The sequence below is a fragment of the Geotrypetes seraphini genome, chromosome 8, assembly GCF_902459505.1.
Source record: "Geotrypetes seraphini chromosome 8, aGeoSer1.1, whole genome shotgun sequence".
Taxonomy (NCBI): Eukaryota; Metazoa; Chordata; class Amphibia; order Gymnophiona; family Dermophiidae; genus Geotrypetes; species Geotrypetes seraphini.
Genome location: NC_047091.1, coordinates 111,245,244 through 111,260,264, shown reverse-complemented (window position 1 = coordinate 111,260,264; position 15,021 = coordinate 111,245,244). Strand labels below are relative to the sequence as shown.

Genomic DNA, 15,021 nt, shown 5'->3' with positions numbered 1-15,021 from the left:
AGAAAAGCTAATATCATTTAATACTGTCTTGATTCATTTGAAAAGCAATACTACACTTAAATCATTCTAGATTTTATACCCTGAAAAATCTCACTCTTTGCCTTCACACAGTAAATCTCACTCTTTGGGATGGCTCACCCTTGGCACGGTAACATTCATCATCTGTTCTCGACACATCAGTTTAACTATGGCAGTTGTTTTACTAATAACCATCTGATTGTACTAATAACAAAACACAACAGAGCAGCAAAACTTTAGAAGTTTAGAAGGGAGGGTGGGGGAGGGGCTTAATTTATATATTTAAGAAGATAATAGAAAAGATTTTCGAGTGATCGGTATGATTCAATTGATGTATTATTGTACACTTGATGTAAGATGAAAAAATGAATAAAGAATTGGAAAAAAAAAGAAGTTTCGCTCTGAAGCTATGTAAGCTAAAATAAAAGGGCAAGTGTTTACCAAGAATGAGCCTGCATTAGAATCTGTGGCTTCTGAGTGAATGCTTCTCCATGTCACCAACCTACAACTACCAGCCACTTGACCTACAGCAAATGTTTCACATGATCAGCCAGTTTGCAGAAGCAGCAGCCATCAGTGACCTCTAGTGGGCAGATGGAGTACCCACAGAACCAACTGGGGGTTTTTTTGTTTTGTTTTTTTAAATGCTAGGTGAGCATTGCCCAATATAGGAATATATATTATTGCAGTGTCATGGGGGAACCCAGTCATGTTTTCAGGATATCCACAATGGATATACGATATGGATTTGCATACCAAGGAAGCAATGTAAGCTAATCATTCTCATAAATATTTATTATGGATATCCTGAAAACCTGACTGGCTTGGGTTCTGCCAGGACAGGTTTGGGTATTACCAGATTATACCTCTGCAGCGAGCTCTGAGATTTCCAGAGAGTGCTCTCTGTCACTGCAAAAATCTACTTTTTCAGAGCCCCTGTAGCGCTTCCTAGGGCTACCTTTTACAAAATTATGAAACCCTTTATAGGAGAAATCTGGAACGCTCTTCCGGAGGCTGTAATAGGGGAAAGCACCCTTCAGGGATTCAAGACAAGGTTGGATAAGTTCCTACTGGAACAGAACATTCGAAAGTAAGGTTAGACTCAAAATAGAGCACTGGCCTTTGACCTAAGGGCCGCCACGTGAGCGGACTGCTGGGCACGATGGCAAATCTTATGTTCTTAATGTAAAGAAAGATTAGGTTCTTACTTCAATCTTCTTTCTTGTAGATGTGTCTAATGCTAGGGTTATGCATCTGAACCCGCAAGTTGCTTCCAGAATGATATCACTCATCTTTCAATTCCGCCTCCTTCCCAGTAGCCTTGTTCCTGCCTCCTTAGTTTGTACAAAAGCAGTCAAGAACCACTGTAATGGAAGACATCACTGGAAGGAAGGCAATGGGGAGAACTCCCCAACACTATACCTTTGTTCTGCTCTGAAACAAGTATAAAGTTATCAAAATTACACAAAACTGCGTGCAACTGGCACTAATATTTAGAGAGCTCGTAGCTACTCATATATCCTACTAAGATGCGAAAACTCAAGACATGATATCCCTTACCTGAGAGACAAAGAAATTCTTCAGTCAGACACAGACATGGGAGTGGTCTAAGGGACCTGGCCAATCTGAGTCCTAGGTCACTCCAAGTGCATTCCAGAATGCACTGGGAGAGAGGCCTAAGATTCCAGTTGGCCCAGATGGCTAAGACCCCTCTTATTGGAGGGGCCTTAAATGCCTGGGCTAATCAGGGCCTTATGCCCCCTCCCCGGTGCATCCTCTGATGCACCAGGAAGGGGAAGGCCCACCATTCAGTGGAGGAGGGCCTGCTGGCCGGAGGAAGTAAGCATCCTTCCAGTCAGCCAACTAAAGAAGGTACTATTGGGGTCCAGGTAGGCTTGGTAGGGGAGTGGGATAGGGTGCTGGAGGATGTCTTGGGGATGAGGGGGGGGGGGTCCAGCAGGAGGGACCAGGCATCTCTTCTGCTGGTGGATGTGTCGGAAGGGTGGCAGCAGGAGGAACTGGACATTGGGGGGGGGCTTTGGGGGTTCTGGCAGGAGGGACTGGCATCCCTCCTACCGATTATCTTAGGGGGGGATTCCGGCAGAAGAGACTGGGCATCCCTTTTACCAGTGGATGTGTTGGCGGGGTGGCGGCAGGAGGAATTGGACACTCCTCCTGCTGCAAACATTTGGGGGTGGGGCAGCTTCGGGGGTTCCAGCAGGAGGGACTGGGCATCATTCCTGCCGATAGTCTTTGCGGAGGGGGTGGAGGACATGTTCCCTGCCGCGGCCACTACACTGATCACGGCAGGGAGATTCCCTTGCCGCGATTAGCTCAGCAGCAACCCGATTCTCTAACTGGCTCCTGTGACATGGACCTCGGTTAGAGAGTCGTGATGTTAGCCGGGCTTAGGCGTCTGTCTGGGTGATATAACTGACTGGAGAAAGAATTCCAAGCTAGAAGTCTCAAGAAGAGACTTAAAATACATGTGTGGGTGGTCCTCCATGGACAACTATTTCCATGCTGGGGAAAAGCACAAAAGGAAGTGATTTTGTATCCTAGCTACTGCTTCCTCCTCCTTCTATAGGCTATTGGCTGCTGTGTCTAACCAATGGGTTGCAGGAGGAAGAGGAAGTTGATGTAGTCTAGCAGCTATCACTTGAAAAAAAAAAAAAAAAAAAAAAGCAGCAGGTAGACACCAAAAAGACAGTTACACTGTCTTATCAGCATAACTTTACCTGTGTTGCCAAAGTAATTTAATTAAGACTAAGGTAAGAAAGAGGCAAGCACTGCAAGAGGCATAGAAGAGCTGGGAAGTGATGAAGGGGTTTAAAAGAATACTGTTGTTGTTTGAAAAAAAATCAATAAAGATTAAAAAAAAAAAAAAAAAAAGAAACAGAGACAGTTACAGGGACTTTGAATAGTCCTGAGCTGTATGAGGTGCAGAAACAGGCTATGAGGGCGAGAGCATCTCAGGGAAAGAATATGAACTGTGAGAGGGGAAGGAGGTGATTTGAGAGAGAGGAAGAAGAGCAGCAGAATAACACAAGCTACAGAGGGAAGAGGAGCTAAAATGGAGAATAGCTGTGTGGAATTGGGAAAAAGAGGGGCTCGAGATAAAATAGTTCAGAGGAAAGCTTCACAGGACATTCAGCAGAACTGGCAGGTCTCCTTAATCACACTCGCACTAGGGGGCTGGTGAAGCACCTTAGAGTCTGTTAATGCTTATCAAACTGCTGGATGGTGTTTTGAACTTGCTTCCTTTTTTCTTTTGCAGCAAAAATAAGAAGGTGGAAGTCATCACTGGACCCAAACGACCACCTTTAATTTTAAGATGTTACCACCAGTTGCAGCTAACCTTTTCCCAGCAAGGAGCACCTCAGATTGAACTTACCGTGTTGTCCCCAATCAAGTCTGCGGTCATGGAGAGAGATGTGACCAAGATAACAGCCGACCCACTCCCCAGCACTACTGCAGCTCCATACACTGCGACTCCCATCTGGTGGTCTAATGCAACCCAGGAGGCAAAGGCCAGGATTGCCACTAAGCCCAGGAAGTAAGTAAACTGCAAGACAGACAGACAGAGAGAGGAAGAAAATAAGGAGCAAAACAAGAAGACAGAATCACCCTATGGAGGCACATGGAAGCTTGGATCTTGTATTGCATGGAATCAATGAAGTCGGTAACCCTAGAGGTTAACCTTAAAAACAGCAAAGGGTCCAGGTGTGCATGAATGGGACATGGAGATCACTTTTACACTCACATTTCGTCCAATCAGCTTGTTGATAGGTTTCATGAAGAAGGAGGAGAGAAATCCACTTACGTACATCACCAAAGGGATGGTGGCAATATATTTCTGTCAAAAGAAGAAAAAAAAAAATCCACCAGAATGATTAGAATGGAGGGAATGACAGGGAATGCTCAGATTGAGAGATGAGAAAAATGAACCTCGTATCTCTGCTTCAGAGAGACTGGCAAGAGGCAAGATCTCAATGGGTTAATTGTAAGGGATTTTTAGGGGGAGAATAAAAGGGAAGGGTTGTTTTCCACAGACAGAGGATTTTTAAAAAAACTTTATATTTATTAAACTTTATAAATATATCAATCATTCGTCACATTACAAAGAACAAAAGTAAAAATCAAAAGATCTCCACAATAAAACACCCCACAAAACTGAAGTCAACCTTTGACCACAATATACAGTATATAAGCAAAAGTAATGGGGCCAAGAACAAGGAAATAAGAATCAAATTACAGAACAGGTGGGATAGAAGCCAGATGTCAGCCAGGCCCAAGCGGGAACATCTGGAACTACATCATCTGGGAAGGTATGGGTATAACAGAGAACCTAAACAGTGTAGTGGTTGAACAGGAAAATAAGTGTACATTAAAATTTTAGAAACGCTCCTTGATGCCAGAAACAATGGATGAATCTGTTGCAGTATGATGCTTAAGCAGCTGGGCACATGATGGAAGGATGTTGCAGATGGCAGACAAGACACAAATTATGTCATTTAACTGTAGTTCATTGAAATCCAAAAGCAGTGTCTCCAGTTTTCTTTTTAATCACTGAATTCAAGATGTGTTAAGTTTTTATATATTGATACTAGTCTCAAGTTAGAGAATGACACGGAGACAAAGTTCATCACTTTCCTGTCCCTGCCCCATGGGTATCCATCCCCGTGTCATTCTCTATCTGGCACGAAAAAAAAAGCAAAAGGAATGGAAAGTGTTGCTTCTCCACATCAAACTATGGTGCCACATCAACCAGCTCACAGTAGATGTCACTCCCCTTTTCTTCCCTCTGCAAGGGTATGCTCAGCGACAATCAGATCAGGCCAGCATGACAAACACAGCCACTCAAGATGTTCTCTCAGGGTTTCTGCAGCTGGCTTGTTGCAGCTTTCCAGGTCTTGCTGCATCTTTGTCAGGTAGAAATAGTCGTTTCAGCCACCATGCTGTGGCTTTCTTCAGGGTATGCTCTGAAGTCTGCAGTATGACTTTGTAAATAGTGGGTTCACTGACCTGATTGGGAACAGGGCAGTCCACCAATTTGAATTTTGGCGGGAAAGTCAATTGGTCAGAAATTTGAGTTTTGTTGTGGAAATCCAATATCACAGCTTACTACAGAAGCAGCAGCTCCAGGTCACCTTCTGTTTACTCTTTCTCCAGAATTTGGGAGAAAACTTACCTCTCCTCCAAACATAACAGCTCAGAGGATGCTCTGAACTCATTTCCCATCTCAACCTCCTCAGTTTATGTAACACCTGTGGAAACAATTTCTTCAAGAGTACTACAATTCAAGACGTCTAGATTATCCTCTCCTCATAGCAGGTGTTTTATTCCGAGATATTTCACCATCTCCATCTTCAAAGCACTGAAAGTGTACCTGGTCCTTGCAGAAGCTTTATCAGACAGTGACCTATAATCTTCTGATAGTAGCTGGGCATCCCACAGTCCAAGGCACAGTTCACATTTCAAGTCCTGAAGGGGAACTCATTGGTTACTGTAGGATCCCATCACCACTGGAACTGGTCAAAATCTCTCAAACAAACACAAATTATCTCAAAATTTCTCCCCAAAATTACAAAGAATTTACCAATTTTACACAGTGAACTTGATGACCTGGAATTTGTGGGCATCATAGTGTGGGTCACTATGATGCTCCAAAAGAAAAATTACAACACTACCATTATGCAAAATTCTTTTGGATCATCAAAAGATTTGGAAGACACCATTCTCCTCTAGGTGAGCCAAGAAGAGTCTGGAAACTAAATATAAGGTCCAGGAAATAATGTGGCATGACAACTCAGCTTTCCTACAATTCCATGGTGGTCAAACCAGCCATGAGAAAATACACGAGTTCCAGATTATAACTGTTCACCAGGAAAACATCAACAAGACCACATAGAATTTTGATATGTTCTCTTTCCTATGTTAAAAGTGCAAGAATTGCCACCCACCAGTTCCAAATATTATAATTTATTTATTTTATTAGGCATTTATATACCGCCTAACAAGGTTATCCAAGCGGTTTACAATCAGGTACTCGAGCATTTTCCCTATCTATCCCGATTAAAAATTGTATATTTTTATCTTCATCATCCAGACTGATCATTCAGCACTTTCATCTCTTATTGGATTTTGAGAAGTGCTCAAAAAACATGATTTGGGCTGCTCATGATGCATATGATAACAGCGGTTATGTGCAACAGAAAGTCACATGGCTTGGCTCAGAGTATCGGCTTTAAGAGAGGACATTCATGAAAAAGCTGCAGATGCTCATTCCACAGGAGACAACCTATTTGGAGAGAAGGTAAGAGATCATTGGCTCCATTGAAAACAACTGCAATACTCATTACTTTAGCAGAGGTCAACAGAGAAAAATCAAACTCCTGCTCAAGAAAATCACAAATTATTACTCTGGCAGAAAATCCTATTATTCATCTGGAAGATATCAACCCTACAACAGATTATATTTGAAACACAGATTTAGTTATTCCTCCAAACAATTCTAGTAACAGCGTTCCATACAGGATAAGAAACTGCAGTGAGCAATTCAAGACAAATCCTGGTTTTTGAAATCATACAACATCTCCAAGTACTAGATAGGAGGCTGCTTGCACTTGCTTCTCAAGCACTGGAAAACGATAATAGACAAATGGATCCTTAGTCTAATACAACATGACTATTGATTGGCTTTCTAAGAGGTAGAACCGACAAAGTTTAATTTCTCAAATAACTATGCTGCAAAATGAAGTGAATCTCCTATTGAAGGTTAAGAGCAACTGAGGAAGTACAAGAACACAATTGGAGACCAGAACATGACTAAAACCAGTTTCTATGGTTTGGGCCGAAATCAAAACTGTCCACTAGGATGCACAGAATGAGCCCCTACTCCCCTCCATCCCCTCTAAATAGAAAAAGCCCCCCCTCCCCTCTGAACATTTCTCGGGCCTATCATACGCTCTTTGGTGGTCTAGTGGATAGATCGGGGAAGGAGTGATGCTCAGCCAGTCACTCTTGCCCATGTCCTTGCCACTGCCAAAATGGCTACTGCTGGAGGTTGTGGCAGCCATTTTAAGATTGAAACTGACACAGACAGGAATGATTGCCAGTCACTGCTGCACATGCTGGCTCCAGTCTCAAAATGTATTTTCTTCTGCTACTCTACCGCAGGCAGTGCACACACTGCAAACATTTCCAAAATTATAGTATACTATCTCCACTCCATGGCTGCCACAAGAGCATTTTTGTAAGTGCTTTCACCACAAGATATTTGTGAGGCAGCTACTTGGTCTACCATTCATACGTTTGGAAAGCACTACTGCCTGGACCATTTGTCAAACGTGGACTCAACACTTGGACAAGCGGTGCTCAATTTTCTTCTATTAAATGCTTCACTTCTCCACTGCCATAATTTTACAGGCTGCAAAATTTATGAAACGTGAATATGTACTTTACCTCTGCAACCCCCAGCTTGGAGTCACCACTTGAGAGGCTTAAAGATCTGTTTATGGAGAAAACAAGAGTTGCTTACTTAAAATGTGTGGTCTCCATGGACAGATGATCCTTCAGCCCCACAAATTCTTCCGGTCAGCTCCAAGCTGAAGCAAACTTTTTGATGAATACATTACAGTATGTACAGTAGGTTTACAGTAGGTAGGAATGCTCACACATATGAAGAAGTCCAGCCAGGTTGGCTACATCACCATGATGTCACCACTTGTGTCCAAAGAGAATACTCATTACAGGTAAGCACCTCTGTTTCTGTTTAAAAACACACTTCTTTTCCCACTTTATCTTTTTTACAGTTGCAGAGTTCTGTTTTAGGTTTGCAGATTATATTAAACCATTACTGCATGTCCAAATCCTTAAACACCCAAACCCCAACCACCATCGTCATGGATGTTTCCATGCATGTGTTTTTTGGTCACTGAAAGAATTATGACAACCACTGAATGTGAATGATGATGATGATGATGAAGAGCTCAGCTGCATTACTAAATTTCTCTAGTACTGCATAGGTAAGAGCAGAGATTCCCCATTAAAGATGAGAAAAAGACATTTCTTGAAATCTCTGTTACAGGACACAGTTTTTAAATTGATCTGGAAATCTAAAGAGCGAGACATGTCAGGCAGTGTTTCTGCCGTTTCTTTAAGGGCAACTTACCTTAGGCAATTGCAGGGAACTGGTCAGATACATAGCAATGTAAGTCTGGCTCAGGTTCACTATCAACCTTGTGCTCATGTACAGCAGAGCTACCTAAGGACAAATATTTCAAAATTACCAGGCATACTGTCTACTATGCATAATTTAAAAACAAACAAACAAACAAAAAAAAACACCTGCTTTTTTTTCTTCTGATATTTATAAAACCACCTCCCAAACAAGGGTTCGTCCTCTAAAAGAATTTCCTTATCCTAAGCTAGCATATAGACTTCCCTTTAAAAATAAAAAAATACCCAGCATGCTTTTCAGATATTGAGGCAATTGGTTATACAACCAAGATCTATATATTACTCAGCCTTGCGAAAATAAAGGGACTCAAAGCACAGTGGAAATACAGTAAATAAAGGTAAGGCATCTGCCTAAGTAGGGGGTGATTTTTTTAGCTTTTCCATCAGTAGTCTGACTACTAAATTAGAAACAAATTCTATAAAATAATTTTTCTAATTAACATAATTAAATGGCAGGTTTGTTGCCAGAGAGTGAGATCAAGGCTAGTACTTCTATTAAGGAATATTGGATGGTTTTTCCAAGATCCAATGATCAGTCCACAATCCAGAGAATGTGGACAGTTTGAGACAGGTATCAGCGTTACATTACTGTATGCTGGCTGTCAGCATTTGTGTTGGTCTAACCAGAGTATTAGCAAAGGCCTATGGGATAGTAAACAATTCTGACCCTGGGAAGGTTAGTGCAGATAGACTGAATAGTTCCCCTGCCCGAATGAGCCAGAATGGGAGTATCAAGCCAGCCTGAACTTCTCAAACAATAGAACAAAAAAAGCCAGACAGACTGATTCCAACTACAAGTCACACCTTCCTTATCAATTAAGGGCCATTGTCTCAAACAGATACTAAAATTATGGCACAAATAGATAATGGAAAATATGTTATGATCAGTATTTACTAAAAATTGTATCTATTGTTAGAACAAGACTCAAATCTATAAAGACAGGTTGCAACATCTTGATCCCTCTCTCTCTGCCTCCTCTCTTTCCCCTTCAGCCTTATACATCCATCCATTTACACAAACTGTCTTTTCTCTCTTATTCACCAAAGCAAAGAAATAGCTCTGTAACATCTCTTCTATGCACTGTACCTCTGTAATAACAAGCCTATATCTATATAAATAAAGAATATATTTTTAAAAAAACACCTTTTATGCACCACTCCTGGCTATTATTGTCATTAAATCTACTTCTCACTGCATCTCTGAGGCTGAATCTAGGAGAGGGAGATGCGAGTTTACAAGTCCTTCTGGCCCACTGAGAGACTATGGATCCACAGTTTCAACCAAGTGCTAAGCAAATATTTTGTACAGATCTTTGAAACCTTCTCTTATTAATATTAGGGTTTGTCTTTGAGGATTACAGATAAGCGACAGGCACTGACTGAGAAGACCTTGAGAGTAAGGCTGGAACTATGATGGAGCGCTATAGGCCAGGAATGAAGTGTAATAATGGCAGAGCTGTGTGTGTTTCAAGAGTGGAACAGCAGAGGGCACTGTTGGACACGAGCAAGGTGATTTAGGGCAGTGTTCTTCAACCTTTTTACACCTATGGACCGGCGGAAATAAAATAATTATTTCGTGGACCGGCAAACTACTAAGACTGAAATTTTTTTTAAAAACCATCGCCGCCCCGTCCCCACAAGCTCGGTCCCACAAACCATCTGATCTCATCTGCACAAGCCTCAAATAGTTATGATTTTATATTGAACATATTTTATTAAAGTATAAAAAGAAACAATATTCTATACAATTGTCATTTTATAATACAAATAATACAGGGCAAAGATCAACAAAACCCCTGTCTTCCCTCCCCTTCACATATATCCCCTCTACTATCAAGAAAACTGAATAAGCCAAATTATTACAGAATGCTACACAAATATCATGTAACAGAATACCACAGTCACACATGGCAGGAATGGTGTTAGGGGAGTGCAATTAGGGCAACTGCCCCCTGGTCAGAGAGAGCCCTAAGCCAGCTGGAAACTAAAGAAGCACTGCCTGGGCTTTGCACTCTCCAGTTATGTCTAATATCAGCTCTAGCAAGATACATATTTCAAATCTGATATATTCTAATCACAAGATAGAAATAAAATTATTTTTTTCTACCTTTTGTCGTCTCTGGTTTCTGCTTTCAATGTCTTTTCGCTCTCTTCCATCCAGCGTCTGCCCTCTGTCTCTTCAGTCCAGCATCTACCCCTTCCATTCACTGTCTTTCCCTGCCATCTCTCCTCCTGCCCCCCCCCCCCAATTTGGTCTGGCATCCATCATCTTCCTTCTGTTCCCCTCATGGTCTGGCATCTCTCCCCTTCCCTCCCCCCTGTGGTTTTTAGCATCTCTCGCTTCTCATTTCCTCCACTCAGATCTGATATCATTCTCTCCTCTCTCTTCCCTTTCCTTTTCTTCTCTGGTCTTCCTTCTCTATTTTCTGTCTCCATTTAAATTAAATTCTTTCTTACTATTTAGTCCTGTTTCCCTCTTTTCACTGTGTCTACCCACAGCTTGTCACCCCTTTCCCTCACCCCTCCATTATCTTTCTAACTCTATTTTCTTCCCCCTTTATTTATCTCCTCCTTCCATCCAGTATGTGTTCTTTCCCCACTTCCATTCAGCATCTGCTCTCCCCTCTCAACTGACATCCATCTGCCTTCTGCTCTCTCTCCCTTCTTCTCACTTCCATCATCTGTCCCCTTCTCTCTCTCCTCTCCTCACTTCCATCATCTGCCCCCTTTTCTCTCTTCACCATCCCCCATACTTCCATCATCTGCCCCCCTTCCCCTCACCTTTGCGGGTCACTTTTTTCCCTGAGGGTGGCTCATGTCAGAGGGGAAGCTTTGGCCATGCAGAACTGCTTGCAAGGAACAGTGGAACTTACTTGACGTCAATGCCAGGGCCCGTCGCTGTTTGAAGGGAAAAAAAAAGTGGAAAAAAGGGACCTGCAAAGGTGAGAGGAAGGGAGACCTCCAGGACAGCTGCTCTTTGCCCTCCTTCAGCGGCCCAAGAGTCTTTAGGCTAGCAGCAGCTCTGTGTGCTTTTAACTTCGGCACAGAGCTGCCCCTAAGAAGTAATTTAGCCGCGGTTTCATGAGGCAGCTTCGGGGCCTTTGCTAGGCCGGCCCACATTGCATCATCGAAGCGGGCTGGCCTAGCAAAGGCCCCGAGGCTGCCTCATGAAACTGCGGCTAAACTACTGCTTAGGGGCAGATCTGTGCCAAAGTTAAAAGCACACAGAGCTGCCGCTGCTGGTTTGGGGTAAGGAGACAAGGCAGGAGGCATATGCGGTGGAAGGCAGGAGGCATACGCGGTGGAAGGCAGGAGGCATACGCGGTGGAAGGCAGGAGTCCCGGCACACTGACGGCAACAGGAAGTTGCAAGTCAGCTGACGCCGGCACCTTTCGTTGCGGCAGGGACCTGAATCCTTTGCGGACCGGCAAGATTTTTTTGCAGACCGGCACCGGTCCGCAGATCGGCGGTTGAAGATTTAGGGGTCCTTTTATCAAACTGCGCTAACGGGGTTAGCACTTCAGACATTTCATCACGTGCTAACCCCTGCGGCCAGCTAAAAAACTAACGCCTGCTCAATGCAGTTGTTAGCGGCTAGTGCGGCAGGCAGTTTAACGTGCGGTATTACGCGCATTAAACCCCTACCGCAGCTTGATAAAAGGACCTCTCGGTGAAGAGGGGATCCCGAGGTAAATTGTCAAAGCTGGGAGGTAGATGGTTTCTGAAATAGCAGATGCAGGGCAGGAATGGATGCATTTGCCATATGAAAACAATTTTTGTAAAAAGGCACATCTTGCTAAGTAGTAACCAGAAAATTGAAGTAATTAATGCTAACAAGTTTGTTAGTCTTAACCTGTACTTAAAAACATAGAAACATGAAGGCATAAGGTCTATCCAGTCTGCCCATCCATGCCATCTATCATCCTTTCGTCTCCCCTAGAGATCCTGTGTCCTTGTCCTAAGCTTACCTGATAAAAAGCCGGCTCTTGCAGCCAGTGCTTCCACAGAAGGAGAGGCTTGACTGCAGTCACCGGAATTGGATCCTGTGATAGTGCAGAAACATGCTCCTCAACATTAGGAAGTTGGTTATATGCCTGCTTCTTCTCCTTTGTCCCAATATGAAATGCTATTGAGAATAAAGTGCCAATGCCCACCACGATCAGTGCAAGGTTCTGCAATAAACACACAGAATATGTAGCTATAAGAAAGAGGAAAGGCTGACTGACCGCACTCCATTTATACACATCATCAACTGGTGGTGCAGGGCTCTGCCAATATTGGGTCACTATGAGGCCCACAAACTCCAGGTCATCAGCGACAAGTTGATCCAATCCTAACTTTACTCTCAGTCTATCTATGAGCTTGCAGTCCTACTGGTCTTAGAGAAATTGGCTAAACATGTCTCTTATGACGCTGACAACCAGTACCAATCATATGCCCACCTTTACAGCTTGGGTTTCAGAGTCCCTGCCCCAAAAAATCATGAAGCAACAGCTTTATGGGGGACCTTAAAACATATAGAAAAGCTCTTTCCAAACACTTCAGATCTAGAGTCGGTTGCATTTTTCATCCAATTCTTCTAAGGGTTATATTTAAACTTTATATATTTTACCATCAAGGAATTACTGTCTTAGGCAATATTAGGCTAAATGTCTGAATTCTGGGATTTACAGTTAGTCCCAGATTTCCCCCAATCCCTGAAGCTACATAAAATTTAAATGAAAAACTTAGAAATTTTCTAACACTTCAAAATAGACTTATTTGATCAGGATTACTTTTTAATTTAGTATCAGACTGAAGTTAAATCTAATTTAATTTAAATGTGTAGAATTATTTTATCTGGATATCAGTGATGTCCACAGGTTTACCATAGAGGGATGCTTCATATAGTAAATACTGCTATCAATTCTATAACACTATGAGAAATACAAAATATTTAGGGAGTGTAAACTTCATAGATTCCTATTAGATAACACCATAGAAAGGTTTAAATGATCCTCAGCAACAACACTTAGGGCTCCTTTTACAAAGGTGGGCTAGCGTTTTAGCGCACGCACCGGATTAGCGTGCTCTATAGTGCGCACTACCTGAAAAACTACCGCCTGCTCAAGAGGAGGTGGTAGCGGCTAGCGTGCATGGCATTTTAGTGTGCGCTATTCCGCGCATTAAGGCCTTAACGCACCTTTGTAAAAGAAGCCTTTAGAGTTCAATAAATTTCATTACTCTAAGCTTTACATGTTCAATCGTCATCTGATCATAAGGAAATTTCATTAAGTAGATTTATTTCATTTTAAACGTTAAATAATCTTAAATAGTTAAATTTTTTAAATAGCTGAATAAATAGAATACTTGTTTCACTCTTTCATATAATATACTTTGAATAGTTAGTACTTAGCTTTCATTCGTGTGGTCTGAATCGGGGACATAAAATTCACCAACGTGTTTCGCTGATCAGCTTTTTCAAGGTGAAGTCCCCTCAGATTTAAGTCCCAGATTTGAGGGACTTCACCTTGAAAAAGCTTATCATCGTGGATGAAGTGGTCTATGTTACTGGCGACTTAAATCTGAGGGACTTCACCTTGAAAAAGCTTATCAGCGAAACATGTCGGTGAATTTTATGTCCCCGATTTAGACCACACGAATAAAAGCTAAGTACTAACTATTCAAAGTATATTATATGAAAAAGTGAAAAAAGTATTCTATTTATTCAGCTTTTTAAAAATTTCACTATTTAAGATTATTTAACGTTTAAAATGAAATAAATCTACTTAATGAAATTTCCTTATGATCCGATGACGATTGAACATGTAAAGCTTATTTATTGAACTCTAAGTGTTGTTGCTGAGGATCATTTAAACCTTTCTAGGGTGTTATCTAATAGGAATCTATGAAGTTTACGCTCCCTAAATATTTTGTGTCTCTGCTGTGGGATACCCCAATACTATTACTAGTATTGAATTGAGTGCCTGAACTTGGATAGCACTAGAGAAATAACCTTAAAGAGAGAGACAGTCCCTGCTCTGTGGACCTTATAATCTAGAAGCAAGGACTGCTATGGTAGCCACTTACCCTAAAGACTGGAATGTCACTTCTGCCTAGATTTTCATCATCGTCTGTGGGAGAACTACCAACCCTAAAATGCAGAAGCAGCCAGGCAATTGCATACACTGTGATATTAGCCATGACAGTGAAGGCATACCTTGGGAGGGGTGGGGCGCAAGAATGACAAAAGACAAGAAGAAAAAGAGAGAGATGCCCAAAGTTATATGGTGGACTGGAGGCATGTAATGAGTGAATAATTATTTTTCGTAACTAATAGAAACACAGAAAATCGGAACAACATTTCTGATCACAGAAAATACAAAAGAAAAAAAAAATATTTTTGTATCTAATGTCTATTAGTATACAGTTTATAAAGTTTCATAAAGAATCTTATCTGAGCTAATTGCTTTCAAAATGGTTTACAATAACTGGAGTCTCCAATATTCAGTCCAAGAAGAAAGGAAAACCAATGATTAACTAGGTAGCAGAGATACTGCATTCTAAATGCGTGACTCCATGCAACCACCAGATTTTCTGGCACCACCCTAAACCTGCTTCTACACGCCTAAACGTACTTAGCTCTATACAGCATTTATGAGAAAAAAGGCAGAACATCTGTGAAAGGGCCAAAGCTTCTTGATATAACAGAAGAAACTGCTTCTTGGGGAGGATTTGTTCAGGCAAAAGGATTACACCAACTAGCCCCTTCCACTTCCAATG

The 15,021-nt window shown here is 41.9% G+C and overlaps 1 protein-coding gene across 2 annotated transcripts in view; it reads right to left on the bottom strand.

The window, feature by feature from the left end:
* Positions 1-15,021, bottom strand: part of MFSD12 (major facilitator superfamily domain containing 12) — a 65,958-nt gene that overhangs the window by 7,351 nt on the left and 43,586 nt on the right. For both annotated transcript variants that reach the window (XM_033957135.1, XM_033957136.1), the window contains exons 3-7: positions 14,329-14,458; positions 12,228-12,431; positions 8,192-8,284; positions 3,782-3,874; positions 3,413-3,583 (exon numbers count right to left, since the gene is read on the bottom strand). In XM_033957135.1, the coding sequence (XP_033813026.1) occupies positions 3,413-3,583; positions 3,782-3,874; positions 8,192-8,284; positions 12,228-12,431; positions 14,329-14,458 (691 nt within the window). The remainder of the gene's footprint in view (positions 1-3,412; positions 3,584-3,781; positions 3,875-8,191; positions 8,285-12,227; positions 12,432-14,328; positions 14,459-15,021) is intronic.